This window comes from Asparagus officinalis, chromosome 1, assembly GCF_001876935.1.
Source record: "Asparagus officinalis chromosome 1, Aspof.V1, whole genome shotgun sequence".
Lineage (NCBI taxonomy): Eukaryota > Viridiplantae > Streptophyta > Magnoliopsida > Asparagales > Asparagaceae > Asparagus > Asparagus officinalis.
Window position 1 is genome coordinate 122,320,126 of NC_033794.1, and position 21,746 is coordinate 122,341,871.

A 21,746-nucleotide genomic window follows, 5' to 3' on the forward strand; every position below is an offset into this window, starting at 1 on the left:
TGAACCCAAATGTGACTTTCAAACGTGCATCCGTCAAGGTCACCCTATAGCCTGTTGTCTCCAAAGCTCCAAGTGAAATGCTGTTCTTTTTCAACTGAGGAACGAACTTCACTCCAACCAACTCCCGAATCACTCCGTCACTCATCCGAATACGAATGGTACCAATACCACCAATAGGACATTCATGATCATTACCCATGAGCACGACATTCATTCTTTCCAACTTCTGAAAGCTGGAGAACCAATCCCTCCTAGGACAGATGTGGTATATAGCATCCGAATCTAACATCCATTCTGTAGAGTCGGCAACACAAACTGACGAAAGTGCAGATAACGAGTAGCCCAAAGAATCCGAATCTGAATTGTTGCCACTAGCCTTGACAACATTCACCTCTGAAGCTTGAATAGCTTTCCCCTTATTCTTCCCGGCTCGATCAACTAACTTTGAGCATTCAGCTTTCCAATGTCCATATTCTTTACAAAAGACACTGATTCCTACGAATTCCAATATGTGTCCCGCTAGACTGCGATCTTCTACCATGGTTTGGACTATTTGCTCTTGCGACCAATGCCTCCGTTACCGGCTCAACTGAAGTCTCATTATCCTTCTTTCGAAGCTGATAATTCACAAGTGCAGCGGTGACATCACTATACGAAAGAGATGCATTCTCATTAATAAGAGTAAGAACGAATGTCTCATATTCCTCGTCGGGTAAGGAACTCAACAACAACGCCTTGCCCTCATCTTCAATCATCACATCTACATTCGTCAAATCCGTAAGAAGCTTCGTGTAGTGGTTCATGTGATCACCAATGGAGGTTCCCTTCTTTAATTAGAAGCGATAAAGCCTCCTCTTCAAATGCAAGCGATTTTCTATACTTTTCGTCAAATACTTGCTTTCTAGGATCTCCCAAATCTTCTTAATCGAAGTCTCATTGGTCACATCATATTTTACATCTTGAGTGAGATAAGAACTAATCACACCACACGCCGTTCGATTCATCTTCTTCCAAACATTCTCATCAATGTCGTCCGGTTTCCCGTCCAACTCCAAAGTATCTTCCAAAATTTGCGCGTTGAGCGCATCCAAGACTTTGCATCGTCAAAGTCCAAAATTGTTTGTCATTAAATTTCTCCACGTCAATTTTCATCGAGTAGATATTCAAACTTTGGACGGCCTTCACGCTGAAAGTACCCTCCACAACTCCTTTTTTCTCGATCATCTTTCTCAAAGCACCAAAACAAATGCGGAACAAACGAGGAATAAATCCAAACTGAAAAAGATAGAGTTTTTACCAAAAAGATCCCACCTTTATCACCAAACGAAGCCCTAGTCGAACTTTCAAATTTAACTACTCCTCCAAATAGCCCAAGCGTAGCTCGAGCTTTGATACCACTTGTTGTGTGCGAGTGCTCTGCGGAAGCCAAAAAACTAAACGACGTGCTTCGAGAAAACCAAATACCAAACGAACGCCGAGATAAAGGCCAAACCAATGAAATCAATGTCACAAACCAAACAAACCAATTTTAACGTGGTTCGGCAAATTGCCTACGTCCACGGGACAAGAAGGGGATGGGGTTTTCACTAATAGAGAAGAAGAGTACAAATTGAGATTACAAATCACTCGAATGAACAAATTAATCTCACCAACAAATCTCTAATTCTCTCCAAATAAAACACTAATCAATAACTCAGAAAATACCTCTTTTCTATGCTCCAAATATCCCCTTCGCTGCAAAATTCTCTCTTCCAATCGTTCCATATATATAGAAATCCTAAAACCAAAAGCATAGTAGGAATTCTAAAACCAAAACCAAAACAGATTATGAATCCTAATAACTTGTTACCAAAACAGATTTGGAATCATCTTACCAAAACAGATTAGGAATCCCAATAAACTGTTATCAAAACAAATTAGGAAACATATTAGAAACCTGCTATCCAATATGGCATTATCCTCATTGCATTACGGTTAGGTTTCGTGAACAACTTCATAAAGAGTCAAGGCAGAACTGTTCATATTTTCCCTCTCATTTTCCGTTTGGGGTTTTATGGAGAAGAATAAATAGCTCAGTTATTGTTCGTTTGGGTATATTAGATTCTTGTTCTTGGTAATGATTGAAGAGTGAGCAAACCCTTTAAACATCTTTGGATCAAGTGATAACTTTGGAGAAAATCAAGAAGAAAACCTTATCTCTTACCTGACAAAGAAAAAGACCCGATTCAGACCAAAATCCTAAATGTATCTCAAAAAAGATTCTAACCCAATTTTGTTTTAATTTAAATAATTCCTTTACCTACAGATAGACATTGAAATTATCTAAAAAATTTCAAATTACAATGGTCAATTGTTTAAACAATCTGGATTAACTAACTCCATCTGTCAATCGCATCAATGACTTCCACATACACTCGCTCATGAGTCTATATTTAGAATCCAATTGGATGGTGAGCATCTGGAATGAGATAGCAATTGATCTGGCAAGAAATGAAAGACAGTTAATTTGGATTCACAAGCTTGATGAGAGGCAAATGGTCTGAATATAAGAGATTGCACCGTAGTTGTTGCTGACTTGACAAAAGTGGCCTTCTAGTGGAATCTGATATCTTATATTCAGATAAACCTATCATCATTGATCCCCCAATAAACTTTCGCTTAACTCTTTCAAAACTTGAATACTATTTGGGAATGGAGCTCAATTATCATGCCTAACATTTAGTTATTTCCTTCCACTAACCAGTGTATCCATCTATTTGTTTCTCCAACCAAATTCTGCAGATTCCGTGATGTGATGCAGCCTCAGAGAAATTTCTTAAGAGGAGCTTTGACTTTGATTTATCTAGGAAGGCAGGTTGAAATCAAAAGCGAAAAAACTTTGCTTGAATTTATATTCTACTCATTCTTCCTATGCTTACATAAACTTCAGAGTGTCACCATCATATCAATGAAGCTTGGTCAGATATGTATTATAATGCTGCTTTTTTCCTGCACAAGGTATTTAATTTCCATTTCCAATCCTATCCATGGAGGTTGCAGATTATCATGAGATAAGTTTTAATGGTACGCTTTGAACATCTGGCTTAACTGAACAAGGATGACAATATTGGGGAACATTCGCAAGAAGGGCATTCTATTGCATAGTTATTCTTTCTAAATTTTGCAAATTCATGTTTTCATACTAGTTTAAACAATGAGAAAATAGCTCGATGCTTACTGTATCTATGAAATATATGATCAACATGGTCCAGAATAAGTCTAATTTTCTCATTATAACTTGCCTTATTCAAATTTAATTTGGGAATCTTACTTGAGACTTAACTACTTATTACTCTACGCAGAATTTGAAGAACTTGTTCTGGTTTAGTCTGATCCAGATTTTTCTGTGTATCAGGACAATATGAGGGAGATTCAGCTGGGCGCACACACAGTTCAGTCTCATGGTGTTAAAGTAGCCAAGTCTCACAAACATGACAATGAGGAATATTCTGCTGTATGTCTGTCCAGGTGTATGATAAAGTAACTGGAAATGTTATCTGTAATGGAGCTAAAAATGTCATAAAGGAAGGTTACAAGAGTTTTCCTAGTTGTCATACTTCATGTAAGCAATATAATATCTTTTGTATTTTGACTCATTATTCATAAGGAATGCAATGTGATTATTTATATTTGGTAACTTTTAATGTAGTGGGAGATGGGAATAACTCAATTAGCATGATTTTGGTGTTCTAAATGATTTATAAGAAAATGACCTAAATATGGTGAGGGCTTCATGTTCAGCCTTCTATATCTTTAGAAGTCAATTTATTGGTGGAAATGATATATAAAGAGTAGCCCAGCAAATCATTTTTAGACAAATTAAATTGGAGGCATGTGTACCCTTCACTTTAATCCAGTTAGTGCCTTAGTGGTCTTATCATCAAATTGAAATTCCGTTAGGCATTTTGAGTTTTTACTACTGAGTCCTTGGTGTTTGCCCTTCACAAATTGGTACTGAGAGTTCCTACGCCCCGTTGACAAGGCGAGTTCCCTGAAAAATATACTTAAAATATTAGGATCTATATGATAGAGCAATTCACTAATACCGCTGTATTTCTCTTGTTCTATAAAATTTTATATGAAATAAAAGTTTAATAGAATATGATTTTTTTCTCTTGCAGGGTCCTTTGCAGGACTTGGCTTTCTTGCATTGTATTTGTCTGGGAAAATCAGAGTGTTTGACCATCGGGGTCATGTGGCAAAGCTTTGCATTGTTTTCCTCCCATTACTTATTGCATGTATGATTGGAATTTCACGAGTGGATGACTATTGGCATCATTGGCAGGATGTCTTTGCTGGTGGTCTTTGTATGATTGGAATTTCACGAGTGGATGACTATTGGCATCATTGGCAGGATGTCTTTGCTGGTGGTCTTTTAGGTCTGTGTTGTTTGAAATTGATCGTCACCCTATAACGCACTTAAACTTTGAGAACATGACCAATTAAATTTCTAGTTCTTAGTGCAAATGTAATTTGTTTGGATATAATGTTGCAGGCAGCGTAATGGCTACATTTTGCTATCTACAGTTCTTCCCTGCCCCTTATCATGATGAAGGTACCATGTCATACTTATTATTCCAAAACTTCCATAGTAATTATATGATAATTTCAGGGTATTATAAAACTTGGCAGCTTTTACTCTTTTTTTTTAAGTCTAAATAGCTGTGTCTCATATTACCAGTATATACATGAACTGGCACAGACAGATGTTCCTTCTCTTCCACCCTGTCCAAAGTCCAAACACGTGACCACATGCATGCATGAACACATTTTTTATGTATGAGCTAGCACACATAAGTGCGCAATATGATGATCTTCTTCATAATTTTTTATGTGCCAAAGCATGCAGGTGTGATCTTATGCTAAGAATTAAGAAGTTCCACTTTTGGTATTTAGTGTTGTGCTGCATTTCTGTTTCTCCCTTGTTGGCTAGAAAGGAAGGCACTTGATCGTCCTGCATATCTTGGTGATAATTGCCTTTGTTTCAACTTTTAATTAACAATATAAACCTACGCGAGGTTGGCGTCTGTTCAACCTTTTAAAATGATTGTTTGCTTTTTTTCTCCTGGACTGAACTGTTTAGAAAGAATGCTGTAGCTACAGTTACATATCTTTTCATTTCATATATGGTACAATCTGTGTCACTGTCACCAAGAGGGATTTGTTAGGTTTTAGAGATAAATAATACTAGCAGTATAGAAGTTCACCATCTAAGTGATCTTGTGATGTTTATTACAGATATCTTAACCAGATAAGTGCGTAACTTACAGAGAATGATTAAGGTGGAACCTTAGTGAACTATTAATAGCAAGAGGGATAAAGATGGAGCTGTTTCTTTCTACCTTTATGATCAAGGAAACTTGACCTTGTGATTCTTGTTCGAAGTTGAAAACTTTACTTTGAAACTGGGTTTACAGTTCTGTCTCATGACTTGTCAACCAAGAAGAGAGTTGACACCTCATCCCAAACTTTATAGTATGCAAAAAATTGATTAATCATACTTATCTTGTAATAATTATATTTAGATATTTATTCTTTTAAGTCTTCTATTAGTTAGATAATATCCAGAAAATTCTAGTCGTGGGTACTGATGTCTTTTTGTAATAATTATACCAATCACTTCTAGTATCATGACTTGATCAAAATTCAAGAAGAAACTGTGATTTTGGTTCTAGTCACGGGTACCGGTGTCCTTTTGGAAATTACCAAAATTATCAAACAAAACAACTAAGGGTTCATAAAATTGAACTGTTACACCATATAATATTATATTTTAATGCTTTTCAACTTATCATGAAACTTTATGAAAAAAATAAGCTGCTAATAAATTTTAAGGGTGTTTCATATATGTATTTACTTATGTATACATACATATTGATAACATGTATACATGCAAATAATGAGTATCATTGTCAGATGATGAGATCTTATGTATACATACATATTGATAACATGTATACATGCAAATAATGAGTATCATTGTCAGATGATGAGATTTCTCATACATGAGTAACGCGGTTGAAAATGAGTATCATTGTCAGATGATGAGATTTCTCATACATGAGTAACGCGGTTGAATCTCGCCCAAGAGAGTGTGTGTGTGTGTGTTTTTTTTGTTTGTGGGGTGGGGGGGGATATGATAACTCATTAATCTTATTTTTATTAGAGGAGATTTTCCCATATACAATAATGTGGCTTAATCTAAACCAAGTGAATCAACAAGTGAATGAAAGGAGAGATAAATCCTTATACATTTAATTGGGATTGAGCCACACTATTGTATATGAGAGAATCCGCTCGTATGACATATGCTACTCATGAACCTCATGTATATATGGTAATAATGGGTATGACGTGACAGGTAATTTTACTGAATGAGTTACCAATAGATAGATCAGTGGTTTAACCCACCTACTAATCACAACGGAGCGTGTGGACCTCATCACTCTTATCTCTTGGTGTCTCATGTTAATTAATATCTAGTATAGCAGGTGACGTGCATCTAGCTAGCTTTTCAACTCACTTTGCGAAGTGAGGTTTACCACCTCATTTAGCAAAATGAGTTACCAAGAGACAGGAGTAGACTAGTCAACATACTCTGGTATGACTCGCAAGATGGGTCTTACTACTAATCTATCTCTTGGTAGCTCATTTAGCAAATAAGCTTCTACTCCTGCCCATTTTCACACACACAACCCACATGCTCATGCATGCGCATGCCCACCTGCACCTTTTCAGATTTTAGGATCTAACTTTCTTCCTTTCAAGTGTGTTAAGCTGTCACTTTGTTGACATATATGGTAGGTCAGGTGAGGTGAAATGTTCTTCGTCCTCACATAAGTACACACTTTTAAGTGAGAATTTCAGCTACGTGTTGTAGCATAATTTTCAATGATCAATTTTCTTTAAGAGTTGGGTGACGCGAGGTGCTCAAACCCAATATATAAACCTGATTCTGTTTATTCCTCTTTGTCTTTGAAATTATCAATTCTTTTTAGTATGAAGTTAACAGATAATATTCTAATATCTTTTGGATGACATTTTTCAAGCTCGTTACACATAGCACCTAATATGTTCGTATAGTTTGTGGTTCTTCTTAACTGTTTTCTAATCAAAGAACTGAAAGAATTTTCAGATAAATTGATTGCCCCATTTCAACACAAAATGTGATAACATATACATAGCTCATTAGGATTCATGAAACCACAATTGCTTCGAATTTCTGCGTTAAACCTTTTTAAGGAATTTGTTAGTGACTTCCTTTCTTGTTGTAGAATTTGTTAGTGACTTCGTTTCTTGTTGTAGGTTGGGGACCTTATGCTTATTTCAGGATGCTGGAGGAGACACGAGGGCTGGCAAACCCAACACTTCCAGTGAACCAGCAAGCTGAAGAAAGTGTCACTATCAGATTGCCTGAGACACACCATGCACGCACCATACTCGATGAAATGGAATCCGGAAGTGCGTAAATTAAAATGTGACTCAAAGATAAATTTTGGCCTGAAATTTTTTTTAATGTACTGGTTCTAATTCATGACCCCATGTTCATGGTTTCATCACATTCCACGAGATTTATAAGGGTGAAGGACAATGGTTCAGCATGTACCTCAAACAACATCTTAGGATAGTTACTTTTTGAAATTTTGCACGAAAAGTTTGTGGGTTCAACTATGCTTACTGAATTTTGGCAGCAGGCGTAATTATCTATGGGTACTATTACAACTGAGCAACTATTCTGAGCAAGGTTTTCTAAGGCTCCATATGATGCGAGATTTTGAATGCTTCAATTCTTTGGTTATCATGAGTTCTTAGATTGCATTACGATAGAAGTGGACGCATAGAAACTGTGCGACGGAGTATTCATGTGAAATTGTGCAGATCGATTTTTGAATAGATGCGAGCATTTCATGGTTAACAATTGGAAGAAATTGGTTTATTGTGTTTTTCTACAATTGGAACGCATGCATGCATGAGTAAATTTATAGATTGGATTCAATTGATTACGAACACAATGTAAGGTGTCAGGGTTGATCGATAATAAACAGAAGTGGTTTGTGTTTAAACCGGAGGCTGAACCTTAAACATGTGAATTCCAGGTGTCACACTTTGGGATCCGGTTAAAATTTGATCATTGTGCCAGATTCATCTACTGGGGCTGGTTACCAACAAATAGAATAATGTAAGTTTGCTAGGGCATTATCCATATGCTTGGATAATGAATAAACTTTTAGTTCCTCATGCTTCAAGTGACAAGTTAGAGAAAGTGATTCATATTGATGTAATCCTCAAGGATCTTTCATGTTGTACAGAGATATTGGAGGTCTATCAAATTACGAAACTATTTTTTGGGTGTATTTTTTATTCCAAAACAAACTCATATCTTTCATTTGCTTAAGAGTTTATAACTAGATGAATTCACATGCATCTGATAACAACCATTCAAAGATCTAGCACTACACAAGTTATAGACAGTATAGATATATTTTAGAAATATGGTAAGTGCGGGTCCTAGGATTTCATGTTTGAAAACAGTATAGATATATTTTAGTGGTTTCATATATTTGCATTAATGATGCATCAAAGCTATGAAAACGTTAAACTTGTTGATTAGTATAGGGAATGAATATTGGGAAAAGATTATGTTATTTCCTTGATTCAATGAAAGAATACAATGGTCCTTATATAGAGAGAGAATGAGCTATACAAGGAAGTGAGCTATACAAGGAAGTAATACTAATATACCATGAATCCAGGAATCATAACTATACCATATATATCTATACTATATATATCTATACCATATATTCTAATATCATATATTCTAATACTTCCCCTCAAGTTGGCACACATATGTCAAACATGCCCAACTTGCTAATTAACTTGGCAAATATCTTCCTCGTTACTGCCTTGGTGAGTATGTCAGCCAGCTGATCTTCCGAGCTTACATGTGGGACGGAAATGACTTTCTCTTCTAACTTTTCTTTGATGAAGAACTTATCTACTTCTACATGCTTTGTCCTATCATGCTGAACTGGATTATGTGCAATATCGCATGCTGCTTTGTTATCACAGTATAACTCATAGGTTCTTTTGGAGGGAAACCTAGATCTGTCAGTAGTAATTTCAACCACAATAACTCTTGGATATCGATTGCCATTCCTCGATATTCTGCTTCTGCGCTTGATCGAGATACCACATTTTGCTTCTTACTCCTCCAAGTGACCAAGTTTCCCCCTACAAATGTGAAGTACCCTGATATTTTGCTTCTTACTCCTCCAAGTGACCAAGTTTCCCCCTACAAATGTGAAGTACCCTGATGTAGACCTTCGGTCACATATATTTCCCGCCCAATACCAAGTTTCCCCCTACAAATGTGAAGTACCCTGATGTAGACCTTCGGTCACATATATTTCCCGCCCAATAAGCATCAGTATATCCTTCAAACTTTCGGAAGTCCTCATTTCTTTGAAACAAGATTCCTTTTCCAGGGGCTGTCTTAAGATAGCCGATGATCTTCATAACTGCCTGCATATGCTTCTCCCCTGGATTATGCATGAACTGACTGACGGTACTCAATGCATATGATATATCAGGCATTGTATGTGCCAGATACATCAATTTTCCCACCAATCTCTGATAGCGCCCTTTATCAACGGGCACTTGGTCTGTTTCAACTTCTAACTTCACTCCGTCCATTGGAGTTTCTGATGGTTAACAAGCAGACATCCCAGCTTTATTTAGCAAATCTAGGGTATATTTTCTCTGAGATAGGAAGATGTCTTTCGATGACCTAGACACCTCGATACCAAGAAAATACTTCAAGTCCCCCAAGGTCTTTCATTTCGAACTCCTGAGATAGGTGCTTCTTCAATGCATGCTGTTCATGAGGGTCGTTTCCTGTGAGGACCATGTCATCGGCATAGACGATAAGTGTCGTAATCTTCCCATGACTCTTCTTCAAAAACAAAGTATGATCAGAATTACTTTGACTGAACCCGAACTTTCGCATCAATCTTGTGAATCTCCCAAACCAGGCTCTGGGGGATTGCTTTAGTCCATACAAGAATTTTTTTACCTTGCAGACTTTATTTGTATGCTCAATAGGGATCTTATATCCAGGTGGGAACTCCATATACACCTCCTCCTCTAACTCTCCATGTAGGAAAGCGTTTTTTACATCGAATTGTTGTAGAGGCCAGTTCAAATTAGCAGCTAATGAGAGAGTAAACCCGCACAGTATTAATCTTTGCCACGGGTGTGAATGTCTCCAGATAATCAATCTCGTGTGTCTGTGTGTAGCCTTTTTCAACTAATCTCGCTTTGAATCTTTCAATTGTTCCATCTGCTTTGAATTTCACAGTGTACACCCATTTGCATCCCACCCTCCTCTTTCCTGCTGGTAACTCGGTTAATTCCCATGTGTCATTTTTTAATAATGACTTCATCTCCTCGTCCATTGTCGATTTCCATTTTAGATTACATACAACTTCATGCACACTGTTAGTAATAGATACAGAGGATAATTGACTCACAAAGGATTTGTTAGATGTAGTTAACTGATCATAAGACACATAATTACTCATAGGATATTTGGCTTTACTTGTAAAGTCTGGATCATATGTGGATTTGGGTACACCTCTATTTGCTCGGTTGGGAAGTTGTTTTCTGGGAATAGAAGATGATACCTGGGAGGACTCAGTTTCAGGGATATCTGAAGTGGACGATTGGTTATTCGAGTCAGGCGGGGGCTGCACAACTTCATTCGACAGGGTTGTTGTTGTTACATTATCAGGAACTGGCGTTACTTCGGTTGTCTCGGTTGCCGGTGTTGGGCTTGAAGTCAACGTCGGGAGCACTTCTATTGAGCATATCTCTTCCTCACTAGTATTTCCAAATAACTGAACTTCCTTATAATGGTCCCCCTGAAGTTCAGCCCGTTCAAAGAACATAGTATCTTCGTGAAATGTCACATCCATAGTGACAAACATTTTATGTGTGGGGGATGATAACACCGGTAACCTTTTTGGGATGAGGCATACCCGACAAAAATACACTTGAGGGCGCGAGGTTCGAGCTTGTTCCGTTGCTCCTTTGGTAAGTGAACAAATATAACACATCCGAACACCCGGGGAGGAAGATTTTGTATGGTAGGAGCTGCGGCAAGTTTAGCTAAGACGTCGAAGGGTGTCTGAAAGTCAAGAGTGACGGAGGGGATCCGATTCACCAAATAAATTGCCGAGGAGAGGGCTTCACACCAATAAGATGCATGTGTCTTTGCCCCGATTAGTGATGCCCGAACGACTTCTAACAAATGGTGATTTTTTCATTCGGCAACCCCATTTTGTTGAGGGGTATATGTGCAGCTATTCTGATGAACAATGCCGTGAAGTTCGAAATATATCTGTAACTCGGTACCCATATATTCACCTCCATTATCACTGCGAAGGTCTCGAATGGTAGCGTTATACTGTGTACTGATCTGTTTATGAAATTTTTGAAACAAACTACTAACTTCACCCTTGGTCTTCATAGGAAACACTCATGTCATTTGAGTGCAATCATCAATAAATGTAACAAACCACCGTATACCACTTAAAGATGAAAGGGAGAGGGACCCCATACATCAGAATGAATAATCATAAATAGAACTGAACTTTTATTCATTGAAGGTTTAAAGGAAGTTCGATGACTTTTAGACAGTTCACAAATCTCACAATGAAAAACAGAACAATCAACTTTATTACATAAACGGGGAAAAAGTTTCTTTAAGTATCCAAACGATGCGTGACCTAATCGTCGATGCTATAGCCAAATATCATCTATAATCTTCTTCCCAAGGGTACTAGTGTTCAGAGCTGTGTTTTTCAATTCGATTCCAGGTAGTACAACTGTCCACGCCTAACGCCATAACCAATCGTCCTCTTTGTCTGTATATCCTTAAAAATACAATGAGAATGCCAGAAGATAACAACACAATGTAAAGCCTTAGTTATTTGAGAAATAGATAATAGGTTATACTCTAAAGATGGTACTACTAGGACAGAGTTAAGATTCATGGTGTTTGATAGATTAACGGGTCCTTTTCCCGTAACGGGAATCAGAGCACCGTTAGCTGTGGAAACAAAAGTCTGAGATGATGGTGTAATAGTAGTAATCATTTTTGAATTAGATGTCATATAACCAGTGGCACCAGAATCAATCACCTATGTATTATTCAAAACAGAGACAGAATGTAAAGCTTTACCAGGTGTATTTGTGGTGGTGAGTAATCCTGAGGCATGTTTGTTGCCTCCATCTGTGGTCTGATTTATCTGGCGGTTGCGAGTATCCTTCCACCAATCAGGATAACCGATGATTTCATAGCATCCCTTTTTCGAGTGTCCTGTCCTCCCACAGACAGAACATAGGGGATATTTGGAAGATGAACCCCGAGGATTTGATTGAGATGCATTTGTCCGGTTCCCAGATCCGGTTGTTCTCTCCGAGTTTCGCCAATTGGGAGTACGGGTTATCATAGCTGTAGTATCTTTCTCAGTTGTCATTGCCTGTCGTCGGAGAGCTTCTCGTCGAACCAGGGAATAGACCTCTTCTAATTCAGGAACGGGACCTTTCGCTCACCCCGGATTTGTTCAAGATCATTATCCAACCCGGCAAGAAAAATGTGTACCCTCAAGCATTGAATGCTCACCCCGGATTTGTTCAAGATCATTATCCAACCCGGCAAGAAAAATGTGTACCCTCAAGCATTGAATAGATTTCCTATAAGATTCAACATCATTAGGGCTCTCCATAATCACCTTATCACGGTGATCCAACTCACTGAATATCTCTGTCAGCTCCCTATAAAATTCAGATAGTGGTCGCCCACGCTGTTTGGCAGTGAAGGCTCGTTGGTTCAAAGAGAAAACCTGTAATTCATTAGCGCCATCGTAAAACACAGTAGCTAAGGATTTCCAGATTTCGTGTGCTGTAGGAATACGAATGTAGCGTTTCATGATTTCCGGTTTCATAGACATCAAGAGCCAGCGTTTCACTCGCTGGTTATCAGAGGACCACTTATCAAATTCCGGTGTTCCTTCTTTCGGTATGGGAGTAGATCCCTTAATAAAGGAGAATTTATGTTTCTCGGCGATGTGCATCTCCATAAGTTGAGACCATATGTCATAATTGGTTTCATCCAGGAGAAGGCCAATGTTGAATGAGGATTCCTCAGTCTGAATAATGAGATGAGAATCCTTCCCTGACTCAACGATCATGTTTGTAGGGTCGAGAGCCATTGAAGGGGTGCATGGTCGAGAGTCTGGAGTCGTGGGATGAGAGACGGCGGATGAGAGCCCTGGCTTTAGATTGCACAGAGGCTTAAGTCTATATTCTCGTTTCTCGAAGGAAATAAGAATAGAAGTGGAATTCTCGTTTCTTTAATGAAACAAGAATAGAAGTGAAAGATCTCAACAATGTGAGATAAACACTCTTCCTCTCATCGATTCGAGGACTGAAATGTCGAGGGAATAGTCAACACTGTGAGGATGCAAATGGGTTGTGACGGGGGTTTTGGCTTGCAGCGGGTGCAAAGGGGTTTGGCTTGCAGTGGGTGCAAAGGGTTTGTGGCGGGGTTTGGCTTGCAGCAGGTGCAAAAGATAAGGGCGCGCGGGTAGGGGTTGTTGCAGCGGTGTGAAAACAAGGGGTGGGGAGGGAGGCAGCGGGTGGAAGGGCCGGTGGTAAGGCAGGTGGGGTCTGTCGGCTCCGGGCAGTCGGCGAGGCAGCGGGTTGTGGCGGTTGGTTCGGCTAAGGGAGTTTGCAGCCGGCCCATTACGTGAAAGGGGTTGTATGGGACAGCGGGGGTGGGGTTGTTCGGTCGGAGGAGGAGGTCGGCCAAAGGGTAGGGGGAGCGGGTTGTGGCGACGGCTAGAGTTTTTGGGTCGTGTATGGCTCTGATACCATGTTGATTAGTATAGAGAAGGAATATTAGGAAAAGATTATATTATTTCCTTGATTCAATGAAAAAATACAATGGTCTATATGTAGCGAGAGAAAGAGCTATACAAGGAAATGAGTTATACAAGGAAGTAACACTAATATACATGATTCCAGGAATCATAACTATACCATATATATCTATACTATATATATCTATACCATATATTCTAATACTGTATATTCTAATAAAATTAGTAAAAATGCTAAGGTACCGTTTGGCAAAGGGTTAAGTGAGGGGTTAAGGAGACTTAACCCCTTCTTAACCTGCCAAACACAACAAATCTATATAAGGGTTAAAGTGAGTTAACTCTCCACAATTTGCCAAACATAAAAAATATAGAAGGGTTAAGCTAACCCCTCTAGAGGGGTTAAAATGAGTTAACCCTTCAGAATGAGGGGTTTACTAATACTCCTATTTAGATGGAATAAGAGTTAACCCTTCTAATTATAAAGAAAATAGTCAAAATCATTGTTATTCCCAAACACTAAAACTGGTCATAAGGGCTAAAATAAAACTTATTTAACAGGTTAATAATTTAGTCATTCGGATTATCAAATGGGCTAAGTACATTAATCCTTCTCTTTAACCCCTCTTCATTAATCATTTGTCAAACGGGGCCGTATTGATCAAAGATTGACGTTATTTTGATGCACCATTAATAATAAGCCAAGCTATGAACACTCAATACTTACTCCGAGAACAGCAGTAGCAAAAATAATTCAGTGAGCAGCAACACATCGCACCATGACACAAGCACTACGTGTGTGTCTAAATTGACAGGTGGGGCCCACCACACCTATAACTTGATCTCATACCCTCAGTGGGTGCTGCTAATTGCATCACGAAGAGACTCATTGATCCCCTCGATCTTCCTTCTTTCTTATAAAGAGAGCATCGAAGTCCAATAATGGCTCAACCTTTTCCCCCCGTCTTTTCCCGTCTCAATCCAACGTGACATCTCACCATCTACTAAATGCGCCAAATTTAGGACAAATTTTGAAACCAAACTAATTTTGAAACTTATTTATAAAAAACGACCCATTTGCATCTTATTTGTCAAAACCGACTCAGTTTTAGCCATCTAGCTGAAACTGGGTCGGTTTTGACGAAAAATTATCCGAAACTTCACGGGTGTTGAAGTCCCGTGAAGTTTTTTACATAACAAAACTTCACGGGACTTCAAGTCCCGTGAAGTACTATGAAGTTTTGTTATGTAAAAAACTTCACCGGACTGCAAGTCCCCCGTGAAGTTTGGTATTTTTTTCGCCAAAACCGATCCAGTTTCGGCTAGATGACTAAAACTGTATCGATTTTGACAAATAAGTTAAGAATAGGTTGTTTTTTATAAATAAGTTTTAAAATGAGTTTGTTTTCAAAATTTGTCCCCAAATTTAATACCCACTGTATGTTTTGAGGATATCGAGCCACTGTACAAGACATGGTCACTATCCAATTCCAATATTAACTTCATCCACTCATTTCACATCTTTGTCTGGGAAAAAAAATAATAAAATCCAGCCAATTTTGCTGACAAGAGGTGGGTTTCTCTAGTACGGATGTTTTGTACATGATACATTGTAAATTTTTTGGGGCTAAATTATCAAATTGGCATTTTGGCAGGAGTCTATTCAAATTATGGTAATTGTTCTTTCACAAGTGATATTATGGTATTAATATTGAGACTAATATCAATCTATTAAAATCCTGTTGCTTTTTTCTGTGTGCAGGCCACATTTGATTGCCTCATGAAGACTTATGGGTTCCTGGCACCAGACTGCAAAGAGTACATGAATATACTGCAAAGAGTTAAAGAAGAGAGGGAACTAAAATAAATGAGGAAAAGAAGGATAACTACATGCTATATTATTGTATAATGTCTACATATATTTTCCTTTACTGCTCTTCATTGCTTTTTGCGGTAGGAAACCCCCTTGACCAATATTTCCAGGTCCTTGTGAAGACATTTTTCCTTGCGACATGATTTGGGACCGTCCAGGGCCTTGAACAAATGATGTATTTTTGTTTGTCGATATTTGCAATTTGTTGAAGTACATTTAAATACTGAATACGTCTTTGAAATAACTCCATGTTGTGAGTAGTAATAGTTTTTGTCTAAAGAGCTTGCAAAAAGTGTTTTTTTGTGCTTGTATAAAATTTTTTATTAGTTATATGTGTTAGTATATGTCTTGCATTAGATAAACGGGTTATTCGGGTTATATGGGTCGGGTCGGGTAACCCGTTTAATAATCGGGTCGGATCACATTGACCCATTTATTAAACGGGTCGGGTCGGGTCACACTTATACAGGTCGGGTCAAATTTTATATGGGTCGGGTCGGGTCGGGTCGACCCGTTTGCCACCCCTAGCTGCTAATTGCATCTTGAAGAGACTCATTGATCCCCTCGATCCAACGTGACATCTCACCAATAATGACTCAACCTTTTCCCTGTCTCAATCCAACGTGACATCTCACCATCTACTAAATGCACCAAATTGAACACTCACCGTATGTTTTGAGGATATCAAGCCACTGTACAAGACATGGTCACTATCCAATTCCAATATTAACTTCACTCATCCACTCATTTCACATCTTTGTCTGGAAAAATAAAAGGGAAAATAAAATCCAGCCGATTTTGCTGACAGATTGTTCTCACAGCAAACAGCTCCCCTGAACTTCCACAAAAGGCCTCTAAGTTCTTAGTATTAGAAGAGGGGGAATCAAAGAGCTTAGTAACTAATATTTGTCATTATAAGAACTAATACCTTCTTCAATCATAATAGAAAACATCACATTTCTCTGTCCTCTTCATTTGGGTCTGCAGGGTTCTCTCTCTCTCTCTCTCCCCCCTTTTTAGGTTTGAAGGTCAGTATTCATAGACCACTCTATTTATTTATTTATTTATTTTTAGTACGGTTTTTTGTTGTTCGTGTAGTAAATTGAATCATTGAGCTTAATTAAGAGAAGCCCTACGCACTCCATGCTTCTGGACTCCTATACTAATTTCCTGAAAGTCCTTCTCTAAACAAAAAAGAAATAAAATAATAAAAAGAAATAATTTAAGCGGAGTTGCAAACTAGTTGGTTAAATGAGTGTCCTGAGAGACCCATCGAAGCTGCTCAATGTTAAAAAAAACATTGAAGCTGCTCAATGTTAAAAAAAACAAACTACGGAAGTTATTCCGGTTAATTAAGAAAAAGTCCAAGATAATTATGTTGGACAGAACTTTAAGCTATATGTTGCTTAAAGATGCGTATACTTTGTATACTTGAGTAGAAGCTAAACATCTTGGAATCATGTGGGAGACATCAATAACTCATCTGCTAGACATTGGGTTGGTCTTTAAGATACTTTCATTTGGTTTTTTTTTTAACTAATTGATCATAAGCCACTGACATAAAATCCTTGAGGATTTACATAGATATTGTCTAATTCTAAATAGATCACTATACATTTTGATTTTATTATACAATCGAAACAAATATCAGACATAACCTTCTTTTTTTTTTCGTTGTTGTTTTTGTTGAGGAAACACAGATACACATTGAAACGTGTATTTGTGACTCTGTATCGGATTTTCTATGTTGCCTCTTTTTTCCACGTACGATTTTAATCATTGATGACGAAGATACCTTTAATAATAAAAAATCTTCGAAACCTTAACATGTTCAATAATGGAAGCCTCCCAAGCTTCTGATAATCTAGCAAGCCAGTGTTTTCTAATACTAGAATAATCTCATCTTTTCACTGTACGTAGTACTGAAAGGTCAATGGAATATTCATGAAAACTTATCACATGTCGACCTTTGGCTTTTTATCGTGCGCTCGTTATTATTAGTATTCTGTTTCACCATTGAGCAGACAGTTTATAAATGAGTACATTGTGGCTTTTTGACGTTTTAGCGCGCGCGCGGTAAAAACAAATTTGTCTTTCGCAATTTGATCTGTTGCGGCCGCCGTTGATTTTGAGATACATATATACCTTCCACAATCATGTATAACAATTATATTGTTCTCTTGGGCTCACAACCGCAGGGTTCGAATAAAGTTAATTCTTCGCGATATCTACCACTAATTCTGAGACCATCGTAAATCGACATTGTGCACCGGAGAAAATGGCTGAAACCCATCCGAGCGGTCATACTCTGAGATCCCATGGTGTGAAGGTGGCAAGGATTCACATGCACGACTGGATTATACTTCTGCTTCTTGTGGTGACTGAAGGCATATTGAACATTATAGATCCCTTCTACAGGTTCGTAGGAAAAGATATGATGGCTGATCTCAAATACCCTTTCAGGAAGAGCACCGTGCCATTGTGGGCTATTCCAGTATGTACATTTTACTCCTCTAGCTTTGATGAGATGTCATGTTATGGAATTTGCGCGAAAAAATAATGACCGTATTTCTTTGATTTTGTCAGCTTATTGCAATTTTATTGCCTTTCGCAATATTTAGCGGAATCTATTTCAGGAGGAGGGATGTCTATGATTTGCATCATGCAGTACTGGGTAAACATGATGTCCTTCGGATAGTTTACTACGATAGAGCTTTTGCAATTTCATTATACAGTATATCACAGAAAAACGTCTAAGGTTTGCATGATTGACGGGAAAATGTCCTATGGTTTTAAAAGTGACATCTTACCCCCATTCTTTAATTTCTACAAAATTAACTTGGATTTAAAACTAATATCATAGAATATGACAATTATATATATATGGTCATCATATTCATTGATTACATAAAAAAACAGACAGGTTGTTTTACTAGAAATTGGAAATGAGAAGTGTCACTTTGAAAACCTTACTTTGTCGGTCGGTCAATCATGCAAACCTTGGGGGGGGATTATCTGTAAAATTTACCCTTCTTTATATACGAATCGACCTACACTGAATTGTGTCCAAATAGGTCTTTTGTACGCGGTGCTCATAACCGGCGTTATAACGGACGCGATTAAGGATGCAGTCGGCCGACCACGACCAGACTTCTTCTGGCGTTGTTTTCCCGATGGAAAAGAGGTGCATAATCCAATATAAGTTGATGCTTTCACTACTTTTTTTTTTTTGTACTTAGAGCTCAGTTTTGTTTCAGTCATTTGCTCTCTTTTGAGAATAGTCACGTACACAAGTTGATGTTAATTACAGGCTTACGATCTTGCAAGACATGGAGATGTAATATGTCATGGAAATAAGGGTGACATTAAAGAGGGACATAAAAGTTTTCCAAGTGGACATTCTTCATGTAAGCACTAGTAGGAAAACCATCAGCTCAATATTGACTGTTGCAGCGTCAACACAATTTTTCACTGATTTATAGCTTCTTTGACATCCGTGACGAAGTTGCCATATCCAAATTTTAGAAATATTTTCAGAGCCTGATATTATTGGTACCGCTGTTGTTGCTTCGTCAATAATATTTGAGTTCGTTAGTAGAGGGTCAGAGGTCGGTCTCTAATAAGTAAAATTAGGACAATCAACTAAGATTTTGGTCATGTGTAGGGTGGCTATGAAATCCATCAATAAGGAGAAGCGATAAGATGATAGTTACACGGGGCTAGGAGGACTGGGGATAGCCGTCGGAGAGAAAACCAGAAAACAAGTTCTTTACCCCTCCAAATTCACATTTATGCATGGGAAATCACCTATTTGGCTCCAAAAAGTTTAAACAAACCAATTGAGGGTAGAAAAGATTTAGTATTAGGGTACTTTGTATAATGCATAAGGCGATGAATATGATCGGGCTGTTTCTAAATGATCGACTGGTACACTCGAAATAAATACAACAGCAACAACGAGAAACAAGAATAAAACCTTTACCCAAACTGGGGTTAGCTACATGATCCTTTTCCTCCCATAAGTTAGTCATTACCAATTCTTCTCACTTCGACACTAGACCTAATTGTAGTGAGTTCTTTTAATAAAAAAAAAACTTTTTCTTTTGATGATTTATTTTAACGAACACTCTATCATTTACCGGTGTGAACGCAGGGTCATTTGCTGGTCTAGGTTTCCTAGCATGGTATCTTTCTGGGAAGATCAAAGCTTTTGACAGAAAGGGCCACATTGCAAAACTCTGCGTCGTATTTTCTCCTATTCTGGTTGCAGCTCTTATTGCGGTTTCTCGGGTTAATGATTATTGGCATCACTGGCAAGATGTATTTGCTGGTGGACTGATAGGTCCATATTTCTCCAGTATTTATCATGAATTATTTCGTTGAAATACTTAAATATCTTTATAGATAGTTGCTCAAGTCGGAGAAAAAATTTTCCTTTGCAGGATTGGTAGTTGCTTCATTTTGTTATCTGCAATTTTTCCCACCTCCTTATGATGCACAAGGTACACTCCAAAGCACCTAATTTATAACCAATAAATCTATTCGGTCCCTCGGATTTATTTTATTTTCCTTATGATGACGTGAAAACATCGACATAAATAGTCGATCCCAGTAGCAGAACTACAAGTCCTCTTTCACTGTTAGGTTGATACGTTAGGAAATATTCGACCTTACCATAGCTTCGAAGTTTTGTTATAATGGTTGATGGGCTTAATTAAGATGACATCAGAGCAATCTAGGTTTAAATCATACTAGCCGTAAATTTAATACTGATTTTAAAAAATTGATATTAATGCGTGAGTTCGAGTCATAAAAAGAACGCTCAACCTGCGGGATTTTAGTCTAATAGTTAGAAGGGCTTTATTTAAGACGAATGACGAATAGAAAATCATAGTACCCAAAGGAATAAAGAAATAGGCACAAAAGACTGCGAAACTAACCATCTCCACACTTATTTGACAGTAGACAGGCTATTTTCTATATCACAGTCATTACTAACCAGTAGATTGATCAAGATTTATCCAACTATAGCAGCCATCGTATCTTGCTAATTGGATTATTTCTCACTTTTCACTCAACTAAATCAAATTAAAGTGACCATGGTTGAGAAAGTGAGCTCCCTATGCCTGTACTTCTACAACAATCTCAACGGCTTGAGTACTGAAACTTCTGATACATCTTCATGCAGGTTGGGGACCTCATGCATATTTTCGTATGTTAGCCGACCAGCGCAGAGATTTACAGCCAACAACACTTGGTTCCCTCATATCAAGGCCTCAGGATTCAGCCGAACATCGTGCTGAGATGAACATGGTGGATTCAAGCCCAGCCCTTGACCAACTGGAAACGGGCAGGAAACTTTAAGTTTGGATCGGCGAGTTACATGAACAGTTGGTGATCTTTGTTATTGTGTAATTATGTTTTGAAACCCTAATGTAACTTGAACTTGTATGTTTATATTATATGTACACTGTAAGACCCTAAAAAAAAATTAGTGACGGGTTCCAAATTGCAATGAGCTTTTGACAGATTTGGTTTCAAAATCCAATTGTCTGAGATATCGGAGGAATATCGGATGGCCAAAATTCATATTGAATGGCCAATTGTGTGAAGCAAGGTTGTGTATGCTAACTCACCAAACTCACAGAGGTCAAACTTGGTCGCCTTCTCGGATATATTTCAGCTAAGGAATTTTCGGCATTAGGTCACTCCATGGATACATATAATTAATTCCCCTATATTATCTTGTTTTCACAGCAGGTCTTTTTGGGAAAAATTTGTAGAGCAAGGCTTCAACTTGGTGATTTGGATCGCAGTAATTAGTTTTTATTTTATATAGACTTGTGCCTCTATTCATTCATGCTTGGTTGGTGTCTCATTTCCATGATGCC

At 38.0% G+C, this 21,746-nt stretch overlaps 2 protein-coding genes and 1 long non-coding RNA gene across 4 annotated transcripts; all 3 read left to right on the plus strand.

The window, feature by feature from the left end:
* Positions 1,885–7,693, plus strand: LOC109829266 (lipid phosphate phosphatase 2-like). Its single transcript, XM_020396451.1, has 4 exons — positions 1,885–3,601; positions 4,161–4,346; positions 4,535–4,594; positions 7,345–7,693. Exons 1-4 carry the CDS (start codon positions 3,496–3,498, stop codon positions 7,506–7,508), a joined length of 516 nt encoding a protein of 171 aa, XP_020252040.1. The 5' UTR covers positions 1,885–3,495; the 3' UTR covers positions 7,509–7,693.
* Positions 15,611–16,141, plus strand: LOC109829267. The gene is made up of 2 exons (XR_002243996.1): positions 15,611–15,655; positions 15,745–16,141. It is a non-coding gene; the product is annotated as an uncharacterized LOC109829267 (long non-coding RNA).
* Positions 16,668–21,312, plus strand: LOC109829265 (lipid phosphate phosphatase 2-like). 2 transcript variants are annotated; one of them, XM_020396449.1, is made up of 8 exons: positions 16,668–16,883; positions 18,054–18,349; positions 18,442–18,529; positions 18,930–19,039; positions 19,166–19,262; positions 20,009–20,197; positions 20,298–20,357; positions 21,044–21,312. In XM_020396449.1, exons 2-8 carry the CDS (start codon positions 18,134–18,136, stop codon positions 21,217–21,219), a joined length of 936 nt encoding a protein of 311 aa, XP_020252038.1. In that variant the 5' UTR covers positions 16,668–16,883; positions 18,054–18,133; the 3' UTR covers positions 21,220–21,312. The 2 variants fall into 2 exon arrangements, with proteins under 2 accessions (XP_020252038.1, XP_020252039.1); XM_020396450.1 differs by having other exon boundaries at positions 16,668–16,882; positions 18,127–18,349.